Genomic DNA, 22,554 nt, shown 5'->3' with positions numbered 1-22,554 from the left:
GCCGCGGGCCACCAGGGCGGCCTCCTGGGCCAGTCTCTGCGCCAGCTGGTCGGGCTCCCCGGCCCCGCACAGCTTGCCGTTGCTGAGCGTCGCGGTGCCCCGCGGCCGGCGCTCCTCGGGGACGGGGGGCCGCGGCGGAGGCACCCCGGCGCGCCGCCGGCGGGGGTGCACACTGTCCTGACACAGGATGATGCTGCGCAGCTCGGTCACCATCTCCTGGCAGACGGACACCTGGGGGGGGGGGGGGTGCAGGAGGAGGTCACGGCCCGACCCTGGGAACCAGCCCCTGCAGGCCCCTTGCGCATCCCTTGAACATCCCTTGCGCATCCCTTGCGCATCCCTTGCGCATCCCCTGCGCATCCCTTGCGCATCCCCTGCGCATCCCTTACGCATCCCTTGCGCATCCCTTGCGCATCCCCTGAACATCCCTTGTGCATCCCCTGAACATCCCTTGCGCATCCCTTGCACATCCCTTGCGCATCCCTTGAACATCCCTTGCGCATCCCTTGCCCGTCTGTTCAGGTGCACGGTCGGGAGGGGGGGGCAGTGTCTCAGGATCACATAATCGTATGAGATACTGGGAAGACCTTGCAATCCGTCCCCTCATGCCACCTCCCACTTAACACGTGAACGCCCTCCATCCCACAGTGTCCAACAGCCCTGCCAGCTGGCCTTCCAGTCTTGGTTTGGACGCCTCCCAAGACAAGGTCCTCACCACACTGGGAGAGAGGCCATGACATGGTGCTTCCTTCTACCGAGTTCACAATTGGCCTCCCCCAAAATTTTCATCCATCCATCCCAGTTAAATCTGTAACCTGAAGCCCACTGAATAAATAACCCCTCTTCTGCAGGTCAGTCTTTCAAGTACTTGAAAAAAGCCATGTCTCCATGAACATTCTGTTCTCAGCCAAAGACTCTCATTCTTTAGATCAACCGGTTATAGCTAGAGATAATAATCACTACAACGACAAAAGCAACAGCAACCACCACCCCCATCAGTCTGCAGTCTCCTGATATGAAACCCTTGGGTCCAGCTATGTTTCAGAATATTTTAGCTTTTAGAGAGGTAATACTACACGCATGCAATATACTGTGTATCACAGCCCAGTGGGGTCTAGGGCAGACCCTGTATTCCAGCATGTTAAAAGTTGTTAAATCCTGAGCGTCCTCAACACAAGGAGGAAACTAGTTTTCCTTCCTGTCTTTTCATGGTACCTGTATAAGATGACAGATGCTAGCTGAATCTACGGTGGTGATCATTTCACAATGTATGTAAGTCAGATCATTATCCTGAATGCCTTAAACTTACCCAGTAATGGATGTCAATTACTTATCAATAAAACTGGAAAAAAAGCACATTAGCATTTCTGTAGCCAAACGCGCATACCTTTAGACTGAGGGAGATAAAGACCATCAACATTACATTAGGCTCAGACCTGTGCAAGTTTTGCCGCCAAGGGCATTTTTGCATCAGATGTATGAAATACTTGGTACTTTCCAAGCTTTTTCGGTTTCAGAATTGTGGGTAAAGAATCACGAACCTGTGCGGCTGCTACCTCGACCATACCCATTTCACAGACGTGGAAACAGAGGCTCAGAGGAGTTGTGTGCCTTGTGAAAAATTACTCGACTCATCAATAGCTGGTCCAGAATTTGAACCTAAACCTCATCTACTCCAAAGCATATGTACGCTCTGTTTAGTTCTCTACTCTGTGCTGGGAAGGACACTTTCCTAGCCTATGATGGGAGAAGAAACCTGGGCTTTCGTGATCTTTCTTCCAGTTTTCCAGTTCTGTCAACACGACTGTTGCTCTACCATAAGCCAAACAGCTAATGAAGCCTTTACTCTTCATGTTAGCTCTTGGAAGTCCTCACTGAAGTTTTTAAGACACATCCAGACCTTGCTTAAACTCCTGAGAATAACCGAATGTGCACAAATCCTCTAGTTGAAGCAGCTGCAGAGAAGTAGTATCACCTAATGGGATGTGGCCTGTTTAGACCTGTTACTAACAAAGACTCTGGGCAAGTCCCTTAATATCTCTGCGCTTCCAGTAATAACTTTAACAGCCAAAACAATACCACCTGCCTAATCTATGACATGTGACCAGACGTACAGTTTATTGGCTGTCAACTATGTATCAAGCACTGCGCTTTGCAGAGAAACAGAGATAGAGGTGGACACAGTCCCAACTTTTAGGCACTGCAGTGTTTGACAGAAAAATCATTGCAACATAGTTTGTACGTGCTTGATGCAATGGTGCTGGAAAAGAGGCCAAATGATCGACTCCTCTTGTCCACGGAAGAAGGCAGGAGAACTGGGAAAGTTTCGCAGGGAAAGAAACACCTGAATTGAGCCTTCTGGAACGAGTAAGTGGCACTACTATTTTAGGAGTGGACACAGCGAGAAAGCCAGTAGAGCTGGAGGGAGAAGCAGGAGGGGAACCAAGAAAGCTTGGGGTCAGGCAAGGCAAGGGAGGAGAGAGCTTTTGGAAGGAACTGTCCACTTCCAGAAGGGCACACTGAGGTACAAGAAGGCCCAATGGGTTCTCTTTGGTTTTGTCCATTGGGAGGGGTTAGACCTCTTAACAGTGACCTTTTAGTGCCGGAGTGGGGAGGAGCCAGACTGCCCTATGTTGAGGACTGGATGGGAGGTCAGGAAGTGGAGACAGCAGATCACATTGGTTTGGAGGAGGGGAAGGACAGCCCAAGAGCAATAATAGTAACACTGCTATTGTTTCACGGCTTTTTGTTATTTTGTTTAAGGAGGCTCTATGCCCAGCATGGCGCCCAACATGGGGCTCGGACTCATGACCCTGAGATCAAGACCTGAACTAAGATCAAGAGTTGGATGCTTAACTGACTGAGCCACCCAGGCCCCCCAAGACTGCTATTATTTGAAATTAGCAGATTTACTTGAGCATAACTTTAGATTGTGGCAAGAGAGCAGGAAGCAAAAATAAAGGGGAGAAAAAAGGAAAACCCCAGAATAGCCAAGGGAAGAGGGACCAAGGCAGAAGCAGAGGGATACCCAGAAGCATCTGCTGTGCCTGCAGGGGTGGCTTTAGCTGTGGGTCAAGTACTAAGGTGGGGAGGGGGGTGTAATTTGGGGCTAGCCAGTCCTGATTTCATGACGAGGTGGGAGGTAAAATTAGCCTTTATGCATGAAGAGGCAAAAGGATATGAGGAGCCGGTGAGGGTTTGGAAGTCCTAGCGGTATGGGAAAGAAGCTGAACATAGAAAAATAAAAGGACCGGAAGGCAGTGCTGTACTGAGGCCCGGCCTGAGGCTGGACTCCACAGAAGGAGGGGCTCGTGTGCACTCACGTCCTGCTATGAGCTGTTTCTCCAACATCAATTAAGGGAAGAGGCTTACGAAGATCCGGAGTTGAGAGGTTGAGACAGGAGCTAACGTACTTTAAAAACTGAATGATGCAATCAGCACGTAAGGATCGTTGCCCCTTCTCTGAGGCAGATCGGAGACAGAACGGGATCCAGTCTTCTTCCTTCTATTCAGACTTTTTGGTCTGCGTGAAATTCATATTAACCCAGTTTCTGAGCCACAGGTTTGGAGAATTAAGCTTATTCAAGATCCCTGAGAAGGGAGATGGACTTCTTGGCCTTATATGAATTGGGATATCTCTAAACATCTTTACCGGTTAGGCAAAAACATCCTGAAGATGGAAGAACCAAAGTCATTGCCTGCGCTGGTAGCCTGGTACTTTGGCCTCTTTTTTTCTTTTTTCTTTTTTCTTTTTTTTTTTTTACATACTACATTGCCTAAATGTAGGCATTGCTAAATTATAGTTGTATAAGACTTTGTTGTGTGTAAAACATTCATCACGTATTTATTTGCTGGGCTGTTTTGGAAAAATAATCTGAAGCTCAGGGGTTAAGAGCACTTTCTGTGGCTGCATAATCAGTAAGTGATGAAGCATTATTAACCCAGATCTCTTGCCCTTGGGACTGGGATTCTTTCCAGTGCACTGTCCCATGGGTGCTCCACCCTCTTGTGGGATCTCACAGGTTTTGTCTGAAATGACATTTGTAGGTGCGTGATCCCACCTACCAACGCTATAGGTCGTACCCCTTTGAAGGTTTACCTCAGTAGCTTCTGAGTGCCGGAGAGTCCATAAAAACTCCAACATAGCCATAAAAATGGCCACGATTAAGCCACAAATAAGAACCACAAAGATTCCACCAATATTCTCCATTCCCAGTCCTGTAAGAAAGTGAGAGCAAATAAAAAATAATGTAAGAGGGCTACCAGACACAATCATTCTACTGAAATGCTGAAAGCCATTTACACAACCAGAACTTGAGGCTTGTAGATGCTTTACACACACATTCCTTGCATGGGATATAATTATTCTTTTGCAAAAAATGTGGCATAGCTGCAGTAGAAGAGGAGAGGGGGATCTAGTTGCAAAAGGAGGAGACTGGTAAGAAGCCTCCAAATAGCCTTCTGGGGTGGGAGGTGAGCAGCATTTTAAGAAAAGGGTCAGGGGTGCCTGGGTGGCTCAGTTGGTTAAGCCTCTGACTCTTGGTTTCAGCTCAGGTCATGATCTCAGGGTCGTGAGATCGAGCCCTGCATCAGGCTCTGTTCTCAGCATAGAATCTGCTTGGGATTCTCTCTCCCTCTCCCTCTGCCTCTCCCTTGTTTGCTCTCTTTCTCTAAAAAATATAAATAAATAAATTTTTTTTTTTTAAAAAAGAAGAGAGTCCGTGAACATTTGATTTAGAGACATGATACCAAAATACCTACAAATTCTAGATGCTCCATAAAAAATTTAGTCAATCTATAAGACTGGGTTTGCTGGATATAAAGTAGTTGTTTAACCCAATTTTGGATAGAAAAAATTCCACTTATGTATCTGTGTCAACAGGTTACTAAAATACTTTAGACACTTAAAACTTTTTTTTTTCATCCCTCCAGACCAGTGGTTGCCATCAGAACCACCTGGGAGGCTTATTCAAAATACAGATTCCTGGTCCTCACACCAGACCTCTTGAATCCATATCTCTGGAGATGAGGCCCAGGAATCTGCATTTTAAAATACATTTCACAGGTGATTCTTTTCCAGCCAGTCCTAAAATTAGTTTGCAGATTAGTATTTTTTGAAGCAATATACAGGACTGTGTTCCTTGAAGTCAGGCATAGTTTCCAACTGTATCGTCACTGCCTAGCATGATACCTGGCGTATCTTATATACTTGGTAAATATTTGTCGGGTGTTATGGTTGTTCATTTCTACAGTGTCAAACATTGAGTTTGGCTAAATAACTAGATGCTTTATTTGGGATCTGAGAGACCCAAACTTTTGGGCAGTGTCATAAGCCCATGAGACCCTCATTCAACAGGGGCCACAATCAAATAAAAAAAACATCTTTTATCCAGGAAAATGCCAAGAGGATAGCTTACACCCTATGCTATTCCAGAACCCTTGCACGTTTGAGTGTCTTTTTAATCAATAGGGGGACATGGGGCTATATCAGTGTCAGGGAAAGCCAGCCTCACACACCACTGCGAGACGAGCTTAGTTCAGGAGCAGAAATCGGACACTATTTTCTGCGCCTTGGAAAGCTGGACAAATAGCCCTGCTTAGCCATTTCAGGATGCCTTGGGTCCCCTTGCACAAAGCCTCAAGTGGATGTCCATTGCTTTTTTGATTTGCTTTTACAACAGCCAAGCCCAGTGCAGTGCTGGCCTATGCTGATCATCTGCTACCATGGCTCACATCACAAATGCATCAATAGAGCTCTGTACTTTGGTCAGCAGGTCTACATGGTTGACTTTTGTGCAAATACGGATCCTCTATTTTAAATAACCAAAAATAGGAGAATATTTAAAAACTCAATCCTAAGGGAAGGCATACATGGTTTGGAGAAAATTTCTGCTTTCCAGGAGGGAGGTGCTTGGGCTTCATGAGAACACCTGCCCCTCTAACCTGCAATCATTGGGGCAGAAAGTTTTTGACCATGGGAACATCATGAACCATGTGAATGGGGCAGACACAAAGGACACTTGAGAAAGGGACAGCACAGAGGACCTGGCTGAGGTGTTCTGGAGCCTGCTCCAGCAGCAGGTTTATGGGTATCGGGATGTGCATCTGAACATCATGGATGAACTAGGTTCTCCAGCTGGCCCCTGCAGAGAAGGCTGGCTGGAGGGCCTCGGTGAAGGGGAAGTGACCAAGGATGCCCACCTGTCCTGGTAAATGGAGTCCCCAAGTGACTGCTAAGGTACTATAAGACTCTCTGATCTCTCTGGGACATTTCTGCCTGATACAGGGAAAAAAGACCAGGATTCCCCTGAAAGGCCTCAACCTCCCCCTCTTATTTCTGCAGAGGGGTTGTTTTGTCCTCTCTGCGGGGCCAGTTCCGGCATCTGGACTCTAGCGGCTTCTCCTGCCTCTCTCAGCATGACCCTGACCCTCCTGACACGTACTCACATGCTTCCCTTTCTTAAAGAAAAATAAGAAGCCCTCCTTCCCTCTCCATTCTGTCTAGTGAACTCCCTTTCTCTTTCCTTCCTTCCCTGGCCAAGCTTTTTGAAACAGTTGTCTATATCAGAACTATTTTAAGACATTTTAAAGCCCTTAAGACGCATACATTTGGAGGCCCCAGCTCACATAAAAGCAAGTACAAGAAAATGCACCCACATCTTATGTTAAGTGCATTTTTAAAATTTTGCTTGTGATGTGACTGAGTAGCAAGCAACAGTTAATTTATAATTGGCTGTGATTTCTCAGCAATCGTTGTGCATACAAGGGAATGTTTGCAAAAGGAGAAAAACCTAACCAAAAAATTGTTTCTAAATGTAATGGAGTTTTTATGAATATTAAATTTAAAAATTAATGAAGTCGAAACAATGTTACATTTTGGAGATATTTAATTAAACATGTCTTAATTTAATTTTGCAGTTTCTTTTTTTGCATTTTGAAGCTAATACATTTTTTCAGACCTCAGACATAATTTTGGATGCTTGAAAAGCTTTTAGGCCCAAGGTATCTGAAGAAGAAAATGGTTCTATCTGAATTCACTTTTATTTTTCCTATTCACTCATCACTCCGTGTAATTTTGTCTTGTGCCGTTAAAACCACCCACACTGAGGTCACCAACAAACATTGCGTTTCTAACCTATTGGAAAATTTCCAGTCCTCATCTTAAGTGACCCCTTGTAGCACTTGGCATTGCCAACCACACTCCCTACTTGGCTTTTTATAAAGACATTGCTCTCTTGCAACCTCCTCAATGTCTTTGCTTGCTCTAAGGCACATTTTCTCCTCATTTCCCTGAATTTGGTCTCCTGCCTCTCCTTCCTGCACTGGCTGGTACCAAGTCCTGCCAGTTTTACCTCCTACATACTTTTCAATTTCTGACCTTTCTCTCTCTATCCCTATGACCTCTTCCCTGGTTCAAGTTCTGGCTCCCACCATCTCTTGCTTGGACTATTTCAGTAACCTTGGAAATGATGCCCTGCTCGTAGCTGTATAACTCAACTCTACCCTCCACTGGGTTGGCCTGAGTGATCTTTCCAAAAAGCAAAATCTAACTGCAACACATCTCTAGTAACTGTTCACAGTTCCCAGCACACAGCATTGTTGTTCCTACCGTCTGTACCTTTACTCCTGTTAGCACCTCTGCCTGGAGCCCACCCTCACTCCCCAGACACACACTGGGTTAACCTGAACCTTTCCTGTAAGACTTAGCTGAGTGATCACTTCCTCCAGGCTGCCTTCTGTGATCTTACTGGCTCTGTTAGCTATCCTGCTTTGGTGTTTCACTGATAATACACTGGGAATCATTCTAACATTGCATGAAATAATACCCTAGTTTAATGTGCTATATCTGGATTTCCCACCAGACCAGGAATTCCTTGAGGCAGATGATCCAGGTCTTGTTCAACTCTCTAACCCCACAATCATGGTGCCTGGCCCATAATATGAGCCCAATAAATGTTTGTGGAAAGAATGAACAGAAAGTAAGAGGATAAAGACCTCTCAGATGTAGAAGCCCGCATTATCAGAAGCTTTGGATCCATACTGTGAAATGTATTCACTCGTAATTAAATTTTGCTTGAAATAACAGTAAAGCGTGACAGCCCCTGTCGGGTGCTCGCGGCCTGGTCACAGAGGCAGATAGCCCAGACTGCACAGGAGTGCTTGGCCAAAGTGGAACCAAACAATGACTAATCCACAGTGTGGACCAACCGTCCCAGGTCCCCGGCAGGTGCAAGGGCATGGGGGAGGGTTATAAACAGACAGGGGATAGGTGCTGGGATAAGTCTGATCAGAGCAGGGAAAGCTTCTCAGAGGAGCTGAGGTTTTAACAGGATGCGTGGAGAAAGCATGAGTCACTGAAACACCCCCCGGTCTTGCTTTCCCAGCGTCTAGTGTTTCAGGGCCAGCATGTTAATCATGGCTGTTGGCTCCAGTGTGCTGATTCCTGGCTGGGCGGCCTCCCCGCCCAGGAGCGAGGTTTGTATATACCACCGGTGCCTTTAGGAACTTACTGGAAAGTGGAAGCAAGAATAGATTGCTGGCAGAGTCAGAGTTGAGAAACAGATGGAGTGGGAGAAGGCAGCGAGTGCTAGGAGAGCTCAGCGGTTCCACTTAACACTGTCATCACGCTCCTAAAGTCAAAAGCCTTCCAAGGCACACAGCCTCTCCTGGGGCATGGACCCCCTCGGCCCCTGCAAGGGGGAGCCAGCTAATCACTGTCCCCTTCTCTTCAGCCGGACCACACAGGAGCCACCGAGACAGATGGCTTTTGTACCGAGAGTCTCTTGACACTTGAGTCTCTGAGCCTCAGCTGGGTCCTAGCAATAAGACCGAATCCAGTGAGACCCAATCGAACTCCCCCTGCAAACTCTGGGTTGATGAAACACTAATTCTGGTGTCACTCATAACTTATCCACGAATAGATAAATTACAGTTGATAAATGCAAACGAACAACTTTTCCTGGCTCTAGACCTAGAGAGGGGACTGGTAAGCTGGAAGGGAGCACCCCTGAAGACATGTAAATTTTGACCCAACTGCTCTGCCTTTCGATTCTGACCTGAAAGTAATCATTTTTTGGATTCGGGGGCATGGCTACCCTTGCATATCTCCTGATGGCACAGTGAGATGCAGGGCAACTCCTTTTGAACAAGGAAAGGGTGGGTAGGTCTAGCCTGGGAGGCAAAGAGGCAGAGGTCATGAGTGCCATGGACGTAGGTACAGAAAGAAAAGAGACTGGCATCACGATCCCATCAAGGGGGAGTGTATTTATTCTCAGACGATGGTCAACTCATCTTTCTTGAGAAGCTTCCCTAAGCTGAGCACTATGCTATGTGCTGAAGCTATGCAGTGTTGCACATTGAACATACGTGCCTAGCACATGAAGTCTTTGACCAAAATGATGTTCGAGCACTTTCTATTTCAGAGGCACATTCACCTACATTCATGCAAATACATTAAAGCATCTCCACAGACTTATTTATTGTAAATAGCAACTTCACGAGACCATGTGCGAGCTGACCTGTATGCCCTTCCCAGAAAATACGAAGTGACTCATCAGGTTTGCACGGCCGAGGCCTGGAACAGTAAGCATGCCATTTACTCTTCCTGTGACATTCATTGACTAGACCTAGCAGAGTCTGGAGACAGTGATGAAAGCAGAGCGGGCAAACAGACACGACATAGAAGAGGGATGGAAGAGGCATCTGATAAATTTTGCAATTTATCAAAACACAAGCTCGGGAGAGGCACTTTGCAATTTATCAAAATACGAGCTCGAGCGCCTCATTTTTAAAAACATTTGCTATCTCATTCAATTATCATTAAAAACACTGTAAAGAAGGCCCACTGTCGGCATTTTACAGTGGAAAAAACAGGAATTCAGGAAAGTGAAGTTGCCCAAATTTTCACAGCTGAGATGTGAAATCTAGATAAATCTCACTGCCCAGCTCATGTTCTTTATAAAAATAAAGCTGACCTTTATGACTGCTTCCTATGAGCAAGATTACCAGGCTAAACATTTTAATTTAATCCCTGTGAAATCAGCACCATGTTTACCTCCATTTCTCCGACAAGGAAACCAAGGTACTGGAGTTGGGTGACTTGCCCGTGGTCCCCCCCTAGCCAGCAGGAAGTGCCAGATCCGAACTGAGCCAGAGCCTGCGTCCCTACCCCTATCGCACACTGCCCCTCCCTGGAGCAAGGCTTCCTCATGCTACAGGGATGGGATTACAGAACTCAAACCAGCACTCTGAGGACTGGATTCTGGGGCCCCTCCTCCCACCCAGAGGGACCGGGAAAAAGGGTCCCATGTACGGGCAATGAGTCCACTTACAAAATTCCCCTCTCTCCTTAACAATATTGCATCAAATGTTTGAATCGATGCGTTATTGACGTAACCGTGGCTCAGTATCCATACAAAGTTGGGCTGCAGACTTTCTAATTGCTGACCTCCTTTGATGAAGACACACTGGGCCACCATTTGCCTCTGTTCCTGATCATGCTTTCTGGCCTCCCCTGGGAGTTTCTCCGACTCTCAGCAATCAATCTGATTTGATTAGGGAGAGGCTTCCTCTGCAAGCATCCCTCTGAGACACTATCTAAAGTCCCATATTCAGGTTTCCAGTCTTGGCTCTCTCCAGAGAAACCAGAGAACCGGGATAATCAGGCTGGGCCCCCTGAGAAGAGAGAGAGAGAGAAGAAAACAGCCCCAGATTCCACCCCCCAACCCATCGCTCACCCCCGACTCTCTCTAAGATGTCTCACACTTTCATTCCCACCGTGCCAGACAGCAAACTTCCTGTTCTCTAAGGATTTGGTGAGTCAATACCACTGGCCTCTTTTCCATCCTTGAAAGGGGACCCTGATTTTCACAGCCTGGTGGTGTATTTATGTTCCTTTGAAGCCCGATCCTGAGCTTGTGTTCTTCAAGATAAAGGTATTTAATTTCCTTGGAATTTACCGACTACCTTTTTGTCCGACAATTGTTCTGCAAAGCCTTCAGTAACCCAATCCCCTTGAATTGGGGTGCTGGCATTTGTGAGAGGCTAACGAGATTTCTTTTTATAGGGGCTGAGTGAGAGAATAAATAAAATAAGTGTTACTGAAAAGAAAGGGCAGGAGGAAATGAAAGAGCTTGGAGTCAAGCCTTCCACACACTCTACCATTTCACCTTTTAGCTATGGATGAAGGTAGATGGTCACCAAGCTACACAGGGAAAGAAACCAGGGAGGTAGAGCAAAGGGGTAATGTTGTGGTTCTTACTAGAGCCAAGGGAGGCCTAGCAAAATGACTCAGGATTGGTGGCACCATCCAATGTTAAGAGTTCTTCTCTGGAACTTGGCAGTGATGTCTGAGCCGTAATACTGGATTAGAAGTAGGGGTTAGCACCGGATCCCTTTCTTTGAAATTTCTCGCATTTTAATAGGATAACGAAGTGGAGAAGGTTATGTTAGCTACTGCACACTGGCTGGTACACGCTGCAGATCTTCCTCGACTTACGATGGGGTTATGTCCCAGTAAACTCATTGACAGTGGAAAATACCCTAAGTGGAAAATGCACTTAATACACTTAAACTACTGAACATGATGGCTTAGCCTAGCCCACCCGACACGGGCTTGGGACACAGACACTAGCCTATGGTTGGGGAAAATCGTGTCACACTAAGCCTAGTTTGTAACAAAGTGCTGACCGTCGTGTCATTGGTCGAACACTGTGTTGCAAGTGAACGCCGGAACAGCTGTATGGCTGTATGGGTACAGAAGGGCTGTCAGCGTTATCGGTTGTTGACGCTGGTCATCTTGGGGTGACCGGGAGCTCTGTGGCTGCCCAGCATCACAGGAGGGGATCATCCTGCACATGGCCAGCATGGGAAAAGATCCAAATCCCAAATTCCAAGTACACTGTATACTCAACGCTTATTGCTTGCGCACCATCACAAAATCGAAGAATTTTGTCAGGGACCAGCTGTACTTGAAAGCAAAGTGCCTACAGCCACTGTCGGTTTCAGAAAGTCTCCGACCAAAGGATCTGCCTCACAGTTCCCTTCACCTCCATCCCTCTCTGCCTGTTCCACATTCTCCTCCTTCCTTTGGGTGCCTGTGAAAGCCACGGACTCACACCACGAAAAGAAAGATCACCTAGGAGCTGCTTTGGAAAGCAAATTAATACGACTGCCCTTTGTTCGGTTTGAGGCACACACACAAAAGGTTCTTGTGGTTCCCTTCCTGGCAACCATTTAAAGACTTAAAGGAAGAGATCTTTCAGGTCACGCAGGTCCCGTCCTTCTGCCACAGGAGGGGCTCCCTTGAGCAGTAAGTCACATTCCGTGAAGTCTGATGGCTAATTTGCCAGAGAAAGGCCAAGCAATGGTGCCTCTCGTTCCAAGCTAGTGCTTCTTGCTTGGCTTGGAGGAGGTGACACGGACTTTCGCTTGGCTGGGACGCCTTCTCGCCTCTCTGAGTAATGTTTGCTTGGGCTTTGGCCATGGCAGCAATGGGGCCACTGCATTAAACTGGCACGAGCTGCTGTGGCTGGGATGGGAGCCGAAGCCCTGGCTCTTATGGTGATTTGCATAGTCCCAAACACGGAGGGCCCTTTGGACGTGCCTGCGTATTAATACAGCTCATCCTTCTCTTCCAAGGGACAGCTGCACTGAGGCAGGTTGACTCAGGCTAGTTGATAGAACCCTAGCACCTTCTGAAGCATTTGGGACCTGGGCAGGATGACTTCGCTATTTATTTTTCCCTTTCATCTGTTCCATTCTCTTTTCTGTGCCAGGGAACATTTGGTCCCCAAGTGCAGAGTAGAGCCTCCTGTTATTACCTCCCATCTTCCCTGGGAGCCTGAACTCCCCGTCTGCCTCCCCTCTCCATCCCTCCTGAGCTCTGGGGTCAGATCAGTCCTCCTCAGCCTCTGCAGACTTGGGCAGGGTTTTTGAAGCCAATCACTCAGCAAAAATTCTAACTTTTCTACAAACTACCCAATGTCTACCTCAAGCTCCCGTTTCCACCTGATTGCCAAAAATATAGAGACTTCTCAGTCATTCCAGGTTTAAATCCAGCTAAATGCAGTGTTTCCTCTGTTCTTGCTTTACCCCTGGATATATTTTGGGTCTGGGGAGAGGAGGGAGATTATGTGTCATGGAAGTGGGTTAGGTGTCAGGTCTTCATTGCTGGATTCCACTTAAGATTTCCAATGCTTGTAGGACTTAGGGACACGTAGGCCTGTCTCTGGACCCTCCCTGCCCTGGGTCACCAAGTCCCATATCTCATGCCCCCTCTTCACCTTCACATGACACCTATTTCTGGGGCTTTCCAAACTCCAGAAGCAAGCAAAAATCTCTTCACCTCTTAGAATCCCCGACTAATGTAGGAGTTCTATCTGCTACTGTCTTGTGTCCCAGCAGGGCACAAAGCTCCTTCTCAGGGACCCTCCACATTCAAATATATCTTTTTTTTTTTTTTTTAATCTAGTTTGCAGACCAGGTGGCCTGGGTCTTCTGTTATTTCTCTACTCTCTAACTTCTAGTGCCAGCTTCATGCCAAGTTTCCTTTAGGTATTAGCCTTCTGTATTGCAAAATACTCTTCTGGCAAATCAAAAACCTTGACTTCTAAGAATACTGTCTCTGCTGAGTTGTAAGAACTGTTGGAACTTAAAGTCAGTAATTTGATTCTTTGTTCCTTCAAGGGCAAGGACTGTCCCCGGAGACCACGCATGCCAGTGACAGTTCAGAATTCCATCGCCAGCACCTGCTTTCATCATGCCACATCTTAGCCCAGCACCTCTGAAGTCTGTAGCCAACACTCTTGAACCTAGTTCAGGGTGCTATTGGTGTGCCAAGGCATAGGCAATGCTCTGGGATGTTTATGGAGCATCTTCCTGGGACACTAATTTTACTTAGAGTTGAGGTGGAGAAAGCATTCTTACAGTAAATAAACGTGCCTATGTTATGTCGTTAAGTTGCAAAATTCATATGTGTTTTTAGGATAAAACAGAAGACCAAGGACATTCCAAGCATGGTGGGCTGTTTTAGACTATGCCCCAAGACCCCCAAGAGTGTAGGCTTGGTCTCTGCTGCTATTAATTCCTTCCATGGAAAAGCTTGGGACATGGTTGTTTGCAGTCCAAATGCCTCCACCTACTTTTCAATGTTCTCTGAACTCCAACCTCATCCTACTTATTCAAACCGATTTCTGAATGGAGCAGTTATGCTCTACACCATTCCCAAAGCAGTGAGTCCTGATAGATGCTTCAAGGTTCAGGCCAAATGTCCCTAAAGTCTTCTTTGACTGTTGCTCAGAATTAATCACTTCCTCCCCTGGGCTTCATAAACACTTCCTTTATGTTCGCGTAAAGTGTTCCTACAGTGCAACCATTGTAGTGATGATTTGTGCCTCTCTCGAGGTTCTAAACCTCTTGAGGACGGGCCATGTCTTAGTCCTTTTCATACCCTCAGAGCCCCCAGCACAGTGCCTGATCTGAGGTGGGTTACAACGTATGTTGGATGCAATGGAGCTACGGGAACACTTTCTATGCCACCAGCCGGGGTGTCAGGGTTCCTGCTTGGGAGACAGCAGACAGGAAGCGATACCAGTCTGCAGGTCCTTGAGATGACTGCCTACTCCACTCATTCATTCATTCATTTGTTCATTTGTTCATTCTTTCAACAAACACAGATGTCAGATGATAATGCTGGTTACTGAAATACAAAAATAGATAAGACAGTCTCTGTGTTTGAGTTTTTTATAGACCATGGGGGACAGATGTCAACAGATGCAAAACAGACATCATAAGTGTTGATTTTACAAGAGCCATCTAGACTTGGGGAGCATGTGATGAGTGGGCATACCTGCGGCTGTGGACACTGTTCAGACCTCTCGCTGTGCCTTGATTGTCCCTTTAGGCCTACGTTTGGGGATAAAATTAGTTCTCATTTCCTTTGTGCTAGTCACTTTTGCAGAGGGTTTATTTAACGTGATTTTCGATCTTCACGATAGCCCTGGGAGGTGACATGATTATTATCATCTCTATTTCCCAGAGAAGGAAACTGAGGCTCAGAGACATTTCCTAGTGTGTGTAACAAGGTCATTTATGGGGTGGTGTCCATTCAAACCAATGCCCATGATCCTGAACCCTATAGAAACTTCCTGAGGTAGGAGAACCAGTCTAGTGGCTGATGGTAGAACAAAGAGGCAGGCAGAAGAATAAAAGTCTGATGAGCTCCCTTCTTGGGGTCGGGGGTGGGGGGGAGAGGGGGGAAGGGCGAGACAAAGTCCACTGGACTTCAGGTGACACCTAGAGTGGGAGAGAGATGATCTAGACCAGGGACCACGGAAGGCAACAGTAAGGCACTCAGATCCTGTATCATCCCCGCACTCACACTGGCCAATTTTGCTGCCCTCCAACTGTTTCTCTAAAGGATTAGCAGGATGCATACATAAACAAAGCAAAGACACACGTGCACAAAAAAGGAAGGCCCTGGGGCTGGGTTTAGGGGACAGGGATGAAAGGGGAAGCTGGAAACAGAGGAGCAACTGAGCAGTGAGCCTCAAGGGGAAGTGTGCTCCAGGAGATCAAACGGGGATCTGAGTTACAAACCCAGAGAAAGCTGGGGAAGCCCACAGCTAGTGGGAAGTAGGACAGGAGGGAGAGGCATAGCTGACACAGCCTGCCACTGGCCTGGGGGGGCAATGCAGGAGTCTGTGGGGGTGGGGGGCGGGCTGCACCATCTGAGCCCTTGCCCCTGGCCCCTTCTGCAGTGATCCAGCCACCCTCATCGACTTCCGTGGGGTCAGCTGCTCAGAGGCAGGAATGACTTGGCGGAGTGGAGAGCTCAGGGGTGAAGTTGCTCACGCAGGTCACCAAAACACAGTTTCACTGGGCACTTTGCTAATGTGACCCAGGAGAACACTGCCAGTGGGAGCTTTGGACAAATATTAGCCAGTAGCTTCAGTCACACCCCCCACAAATATTTACCAGGTCTATGCTATGTGCGGGGCTCTGTAGGAGAAGCGGGGGACCTAGAAACAAATGAGACTGGTCCCCTGGCTGAGGTCCCTGGCTGAGGAGCCATCTGCCAAACAGAGGAGACCAGGAGCTGCCAGGTAGTGCGTTTGGTGCTCGTCCACAGGCACAGAAGGCACCCGACCCACTGGGGAAGGGTGGGGTGGAGGGGGATGAAGGGCTTCTAGGAAGAGAGATACCTGGACATTTCACTCATCTGTCAGGTGGAATCAAGGTCCTTCTGTTCTGGGGCCCAGATCCACTTGTGTTTCTACTTTAGATTATTCCAGATCAAAAGCCACTACCATTCCCTCCACCTGCTTGGTCAGATGGCTTTCTTTCCCATCCCTCTGAAGTTCCTTGTTATCACAGAACAACATTAGCAGATGTTAACTTATCAATTATCTCATTTTGTTTTGACTATTCCAAGGCCAGATTCAGATTGTTTTTAATTCATGTGTCCTTTTGCGGGGAGAGGGTGGTGCAGGAGCATTTTGCAACCGACACCTTCCCCAGTACAAACCCTCTGTACAGCTCAGCTCTTGCCTTGGGAATCTTGCTCTGCTCCCCCTGCACGGCACAGAACCCCCATCCCCCTGCACCACACAGAGCCCCTGCCCCCCAGCACCAGAGCCCCCACCCCCCTACACCGCACAGAGCCCCCGCCCCCCCTGCACCGCACAGAGCCCCCCTCCCCCCTGCACCGCACAGAGCCCCCATCCCACTGCACCGCACAGAGCCCGCGTCCCCCCTGCACCGCACAGAGCCCCCGCACCCCCTGCACCGCACAGAGCCCCCATCCCACTGCACCGCACAGAGCCCGCGTCCCCCCTGCACCGCACAGAGCCCCCGCACCTCCTGCACCGCACAGAACCCGCGTCCCCCCTGCACTGCACAGAGCCCCCGTCCTCCCTGCACGGCACAGAGCCCCCATCCCACTGCACCGCACAGAGCCCCCGTCCCCCCTGCACCGCACAGAGCCCCCGCCCCCCTGCACCGCAGAGAGCCCCCCCCTGCACCGCACAGAGCCTCCGTCCCCCCTACACCGCACAGAGCCCCCGCCCCCCCTACACCGCACAGAGCCCCCGTCCCCCCTGCACCGCAAAGAGCCCCCGCCCCCCCTGCACCGCAGAGAGCCCCCCTTGCACCGCACAGAGCCTCCGTCCCCCCTACACCACACAGAGCCCCCGTCCCCCCTGCACCGCACAGAGCCCCCGCACCCCCTGCACCGCACAGAGCCCCCATCCCACTGCACTGCACAGAGCCCCCGCCCCCCCTGCACCGCACAGAGCCCCCGCCCCCCCCAGCACGGATTTCTGCTGCATCTTCCTCAAGGTGTCATCGCCCGCAATACCCGCTCTGACCCTCCCCACCTGCTCAGGTCCTGAACATCTTCAGCATCTACTTCAGTCTATCAAATGCACAAAAGGTTGCTGATACCCTCATTTCTTTTTTTCTAAACAGAGTGAGTCTCCTCCACACTTGATCTTTGGGGAGTGGAGAGCCAAGACTGTGTGGCCCCCTGGGTTCCTGCGAGGGAAGGGGCAGCACTTCCTCCAAACTACAAAGGGCCGTTAAAGTACCCATAGGTCCATATTCCCGAGACCTTTCCCTGCAGGACAGAGATCCACATAGAGACACTTGGAAACACAAAGTCACTCATTCACTGTCTCATCACAGATAATCATTCATGCTGAGCAGAGAGGGAAGGAAGTACATGGTATTATTCATTTCTCTCCTCTGCCGCCTTCCTAGGGGACAGCGTGTGTAGGTAAATTTGTTACATATTTTAGCAAGACTGCAATAGATTACTAGTGTGACCATATGATTTATTGCCCAAACCAGGACATTATGAGACTTAAAGGGGGTTCTAAAAATAACTAATAGGCATTAAACAGATCTACAACAGATGTAGCCTGGGACTATCCTGAGCAAACCTGCTACAAAAAAATCCTGGGTGCTCAGGGACCCTCAAGACTCCTCAACCACACATATCCGTCAGTGACTGCTTTCCATCCAGTGTGATTTAAACTTCATTCATTCACTCATTCATTCATTCATTCAATAAAATATCCACGTGCCAGGTCCTGTGGGCAGCCCTGCAAAGAAGACAAACTCTGCCCTCATGAAGTGTACATTCTGATAGAAGAGATGGAAAGTAAACAAATAAATGAAGAGAACACAGAGTATCAAGGAGTGATGAGGCCTGACAAGAAAACAAAGCAGAGCTCAGGTGATGGGGGAGATGGGTGAGGGGAGGGATGACTTCTCTGGGGAAGCCTCCTCAGGGAGGCCAGGAGGAGGGAACAGTTGTACAGGCCCCGAGGTGGGAGCAGGCTGGGAGGCCTGGGGGAATAGAACAGAACAGAAAAGGAAGAGGCTTAGGAAGAAACAGATTAGGTAGGAGTTTGAGGCCACAGAAGACGAGATGGGAAGGCTTTGAAGGTTCAGGTAGGGGAATGCTACGATTTAGTTGCATCATAAAAATCAACCTGGAGCACCCTGGTTGCTCAGTCAGTTGAATATCCGACTCTTGATTGCAGCTCAGTCATGCTGGGATCGAGCCCCACATCAGGCCCTGCACTGGGTATGGAGTCTGCTTGGGATTCTCTCTCTCCCTCTCCCTCGGCCCTACTCCTACCACCCCCCACCCCCCCCAGGCTCATGCTCACTTGTTCTCTAAAAAAAGAAAAGGAAAGAAGAAAAAGAACCACTCTGACTATTGGTGGAGAAGATGCTGTCAAGGAGAAAGAATGGGAAGGGGGGGCAGTCTGTGGTTGGGAAGTGATGGGGACATGGGCCCGGGGAAGAGGCTGCTGAACTCAGGAACCATGGTGAATATGGCATCTCCAGGACTCGTGAGCAGGTGGGCACTGGGTGCTTCCAACCTGCCAAGACTCTGGGCCACGACCAGCTCTCAGCCCAGCCACACCCAGCCCTAAGTTCCTTCCAAGGCTTGCTCTTCATGTGTTTGAGCAATCATCACCCGGACTCGACACCAGGAGCCAGCTGCTGTACTCTAGAGCAGGAGGGGGAAGCCCTGAACCCCCTTACCTTTGGCTCTGTGATCTTCCTCCTTGGGGCACTTGCCACCTTCCCACCATTTGCGCTTCAGAATTTCTAGGCGGTTGTTCTCCTGCAGCTGGAGGATGGCCAGGTCAAACTCATCCCGGAAAACTGAACCTGTGAGGTCACGGGAGAGCCCAGAACACAGGGCGTGAGTGCCCTCGTATGCATCACTCTGCTCCTTTCCCCACTACACCTCCTTGCCACTATGCCCGCTGGACATCAGGAGAGAGAGAGAGATGTGGCGGGGTCCCCGCAGGAGCATGGCTCTCCACCTGGCTTGTTCTGAGGACCGTCCATGGAGAGGAGGGAGTTCTGGCTTCATGCAGGGCACTCAACCCTTCTACTTTCCTTCTCTCTACAATGACTGGCATGTTCAGCCCATGGCCAAGAACTCAGTGTGGGTCAAGGGACAGCTTCTCAGGTACCGGTGGAGGCTCACTTCCCCACCACTTCCTACTGAGGTTAACCTACCTGCTCACTGACACTCGGGAAGCTGGTCGCGAGGCTTCCCCTCTGCCTCCCAGAGGCCAAGGTGGGAAATCTCCTGTGACATAAACCTCTCACTGAGTCAGCTGTCTGTCTTCTACTCTATCTAAATTAACTCCCCAGGCACTTGTAACTCTTACTACATTAGACCTGACTGCTCTTAACCCAGAGCAGCCCCCAGTGAGAGAAGAGCCACCCCAAAGTGGGAAGGAAGCCACCTCTCTTCCATCTGGGCCCAGAATCCAGATACCAGTGACCCAAACCTTCCCACCTGCCTGCCGAGTGTCCGACAACCCCCTGTCCCCATCCATCACCCTGTGTGCACCACTCCTCCCCCCTCCTCAAACAGAAGGCTTCTGTTCAGTGCAATTCTTTTTTAATTTTTCTAATGGAATATGGTCAAGGAGCTTTGGTTCTGGAATTTAGGTTTAATCACAAAAATAGGCTTAAATGAAACCGTGGAAAGCTCAATGCCCCAGCACGGGCTGAGGCCGGAGATCATAAAGAAAAAGCTGCCAAGAGGCTGGAAACCAGCTAAGCTGCTCAGTTTTCTTGCTCAAGCTCTGTGAAGGCCTGATGTGGACAGATGCCTCAGGGGAAAAGGCTAGGGCGAGGGAACCGAGGCAGAAGCTTGGAACAAATAGATTTGTGCTCTCAGACTTTAATATGTATGGGAATGACCTGGGGATCTGATTGACCTGCAGACTCTGATTCTGTGGGTCTCGGGTACGGCCTGAGATTGTGCATTTCTAACTAGCTCCAAGGGGATGCCCTGCCTCTCAGCCATAAGCTGGACTTTGACAGGCAAGGGAGCAGAGCAGCTCCCAGATCTCTTTGGACTCTGACAGCCTATGACTCCACAGATGGAACCTTCCCTACTTGAAATCTAACTACGCCTGGCCATGCAAACCTGCAAGCCTGCAGCACAGAACGTGTCTATGCAAGCGACATGAGTGAACATCAAGAGTGCCTCATGTATAGTAGGTACTCAATACACATCTGCAGTGCATGGCTCCTTGAATGAACAGATGGTGCTAGGTGGTGAGACTAATGAACAGCCCAGGTTTACAGACAACTGTCCAGCCCAGCCAGGCATTTCAAGCAGTTTTCAAGGCATTTCAACCCAACCTCAACAGCACACCAGGGGCCCCATGAAAGAATTATTCTGTTGGCGGCCATGTTTGCCCACTTTGCTCCTAAACCACTTGACTAATTTTCCATCTCATTCCTCATTCTGTTCCTCTTCATTTCCCTGGGTCCAAGCACATGGCTTATTCTCCAGATATGCCCTTACTGCCACTTAAAAAGGACACACATGCTATCTTTCATGGACGTAACCTCAGCCAATGTCAATTCTGTCTCATCAGTGGATTGTGTGATGCTCTTCCCAGCCTGATCCGAGAACCCGGGCAGGCACACAGCTCACTTCCCCACCTATCCTGTCTTGCTGAGCCGGTGCGAACATGGTCTGGTAAGTGCACCATTGAATCTGGAGACAGGCAGTCTAGGCTCAAACCTGGCTCCTCTACTGACTCAGTGTGACCCTGAACAAGTAGGTTGTCACCTCTAAATCTCAATGCTGTCCTCTAGAGTGGGAAGGACCACATCTACATTGAGGTGGGTTGACACGTGAAAATAGCACCATGCCTGATACAGAAGAAATACATTTCCTTCCCTTTTTCTTTCGTTATTGATAAAAACAAATGTCTAGAGTTGGTCTGCTTTTGTTCCACTCTCTATAGGTTCATGCCATGGAAACTTTTGGAGCATTTGAGATTTCAGGTCAATGTCTTAAATTGCTGGATCATGATCAAGGTGCATCTTGAGTTTGTCTTGTGGCTCACTCCACCATCTTGAAATAAAAGGTAAGCCAACAAATTTCTCAAAGAGGTCCATAATCTGTATATTAACAAATAGCAACGAAATATGATCGTAAGAAGAGACTGTGTGGGTTTACAAGTCCCCCAAGTGAGACCTCTGGCTTACAGAGCTGCTAGTGTCAGAATTCAGAGTTCGAGAATGAACTGTATCATTATCTATGCTCATTGATTCGGTTTCCCATCAGTCTTTGAGAAGTCATCTGCTGGGGACACCTGGGCGGCTCAGTCATTGAGCATCTGCCTTTGGTTCAGGGCATGATCCCAGACTCCCGGGATCAAGTTCCCATGGGGAGCCTGCTTCTCCCTCTGCCTGTTCTCTGCCTCTCTCTCTCTCTCTGTCTCTCATGAATAAAAAAAAATCCTGAAAAAATAAGAAGTCATTTGCTTTTATCAAATAACACAGGGGAGTATGGAATAGATGGGGAGGTCACTCATGTTCCCTCTAAACAGCCTAAGTGTGAGACACTGTAGTAAGGCACCTGACTGGTTATTAGGTTTACCCCTCAATTACCCTATGAGGTAGGGATTAAAAACCTAATTTTACAGATGGGATAACTGAGATTCAGAGAGCTTAAATGATCTGAGGTCCCACAGCCCACAACTAGGCACATTCCCAGGTCTGCCTGACTCCAAACCCATACTTTTCACACTCTACAGGCATTGTGAAGCCTACAGAGCTCTGAATGAGGTAAAGATCAAGAGAAGGAGACCCTAAGATAACAGCAAAGATGTACATGCTATATATCAATTTCCCCATATGGCCAATGGTGGCTTCCATTCCTGCTTCTCCTTCTGGTGCCTTGTATAGGACAACCTCATAGAAAAACAGCATTGGGTGAGGATGGCCCTATACAGAGTGGCTCTCAGCGGTGGGTGGGGGCAAGAGTGCATATCCCAGGCACCTGGAGAACATTTACAGATTCCCGCTCCAATCCAATAAGCAGTTCAGTGGGCTTCCCCTCACCTTGGGTTGGAGGTACCATTAGCAGGAGGAGGGCCAAAGTGTGACTACCTTTTAGGAAAGCACAACTGGGAGACCCTTCTGGAAGCCAAGCATCCATCTACTGCACTATAACTGCCTGGATGGCACACAGTCACCTGAATAGAGAGTTCTATT

At 48.6% G+C, this 22,554-nt stretch overlaps 1 protein-coding gene across 1 annotated transcript in view; it reads right to left on the bottom strand.

Moving 5' to 3' along the window:
* The window catches only part of GRIK4 (glutamate ionotropic receptor kainate type subunit 4), a 382,506-nt gene that overhangs the window by 2,710 nt on the left and 357,242 nt on the right, over positions 1-22,554 (bottom strand). Inside the window, 3 exon segments of the mRNA XM_077893889.1 lie at positions 3-231; positions 4,100-4,218; positions 19,057-19,185. Coding sequence (XP_077750015.1) covers positions 3-231; positions 4,100-4,218; positions 19,057-19,185 — 477 coding nt within the window.

The sequence above is a fragment of the Canis aureus genome, chromosome 3 (assembly GCF_053574225.1).
Source record: "Canis aureus isolate CA01 chromosome 3, VMU_Caureus_v.1.0, whole genome shotgun sequence".
In the NCBI taxonomy this organism is placed as follows: Eukaryota; Metazoa; Chordata; class Mammalia; order Carnivora; family Canidae; genus Canis; species Canis aureus.
This window is presented reverse-complemented; position numbering and strand designations above follow the sequence as displayed.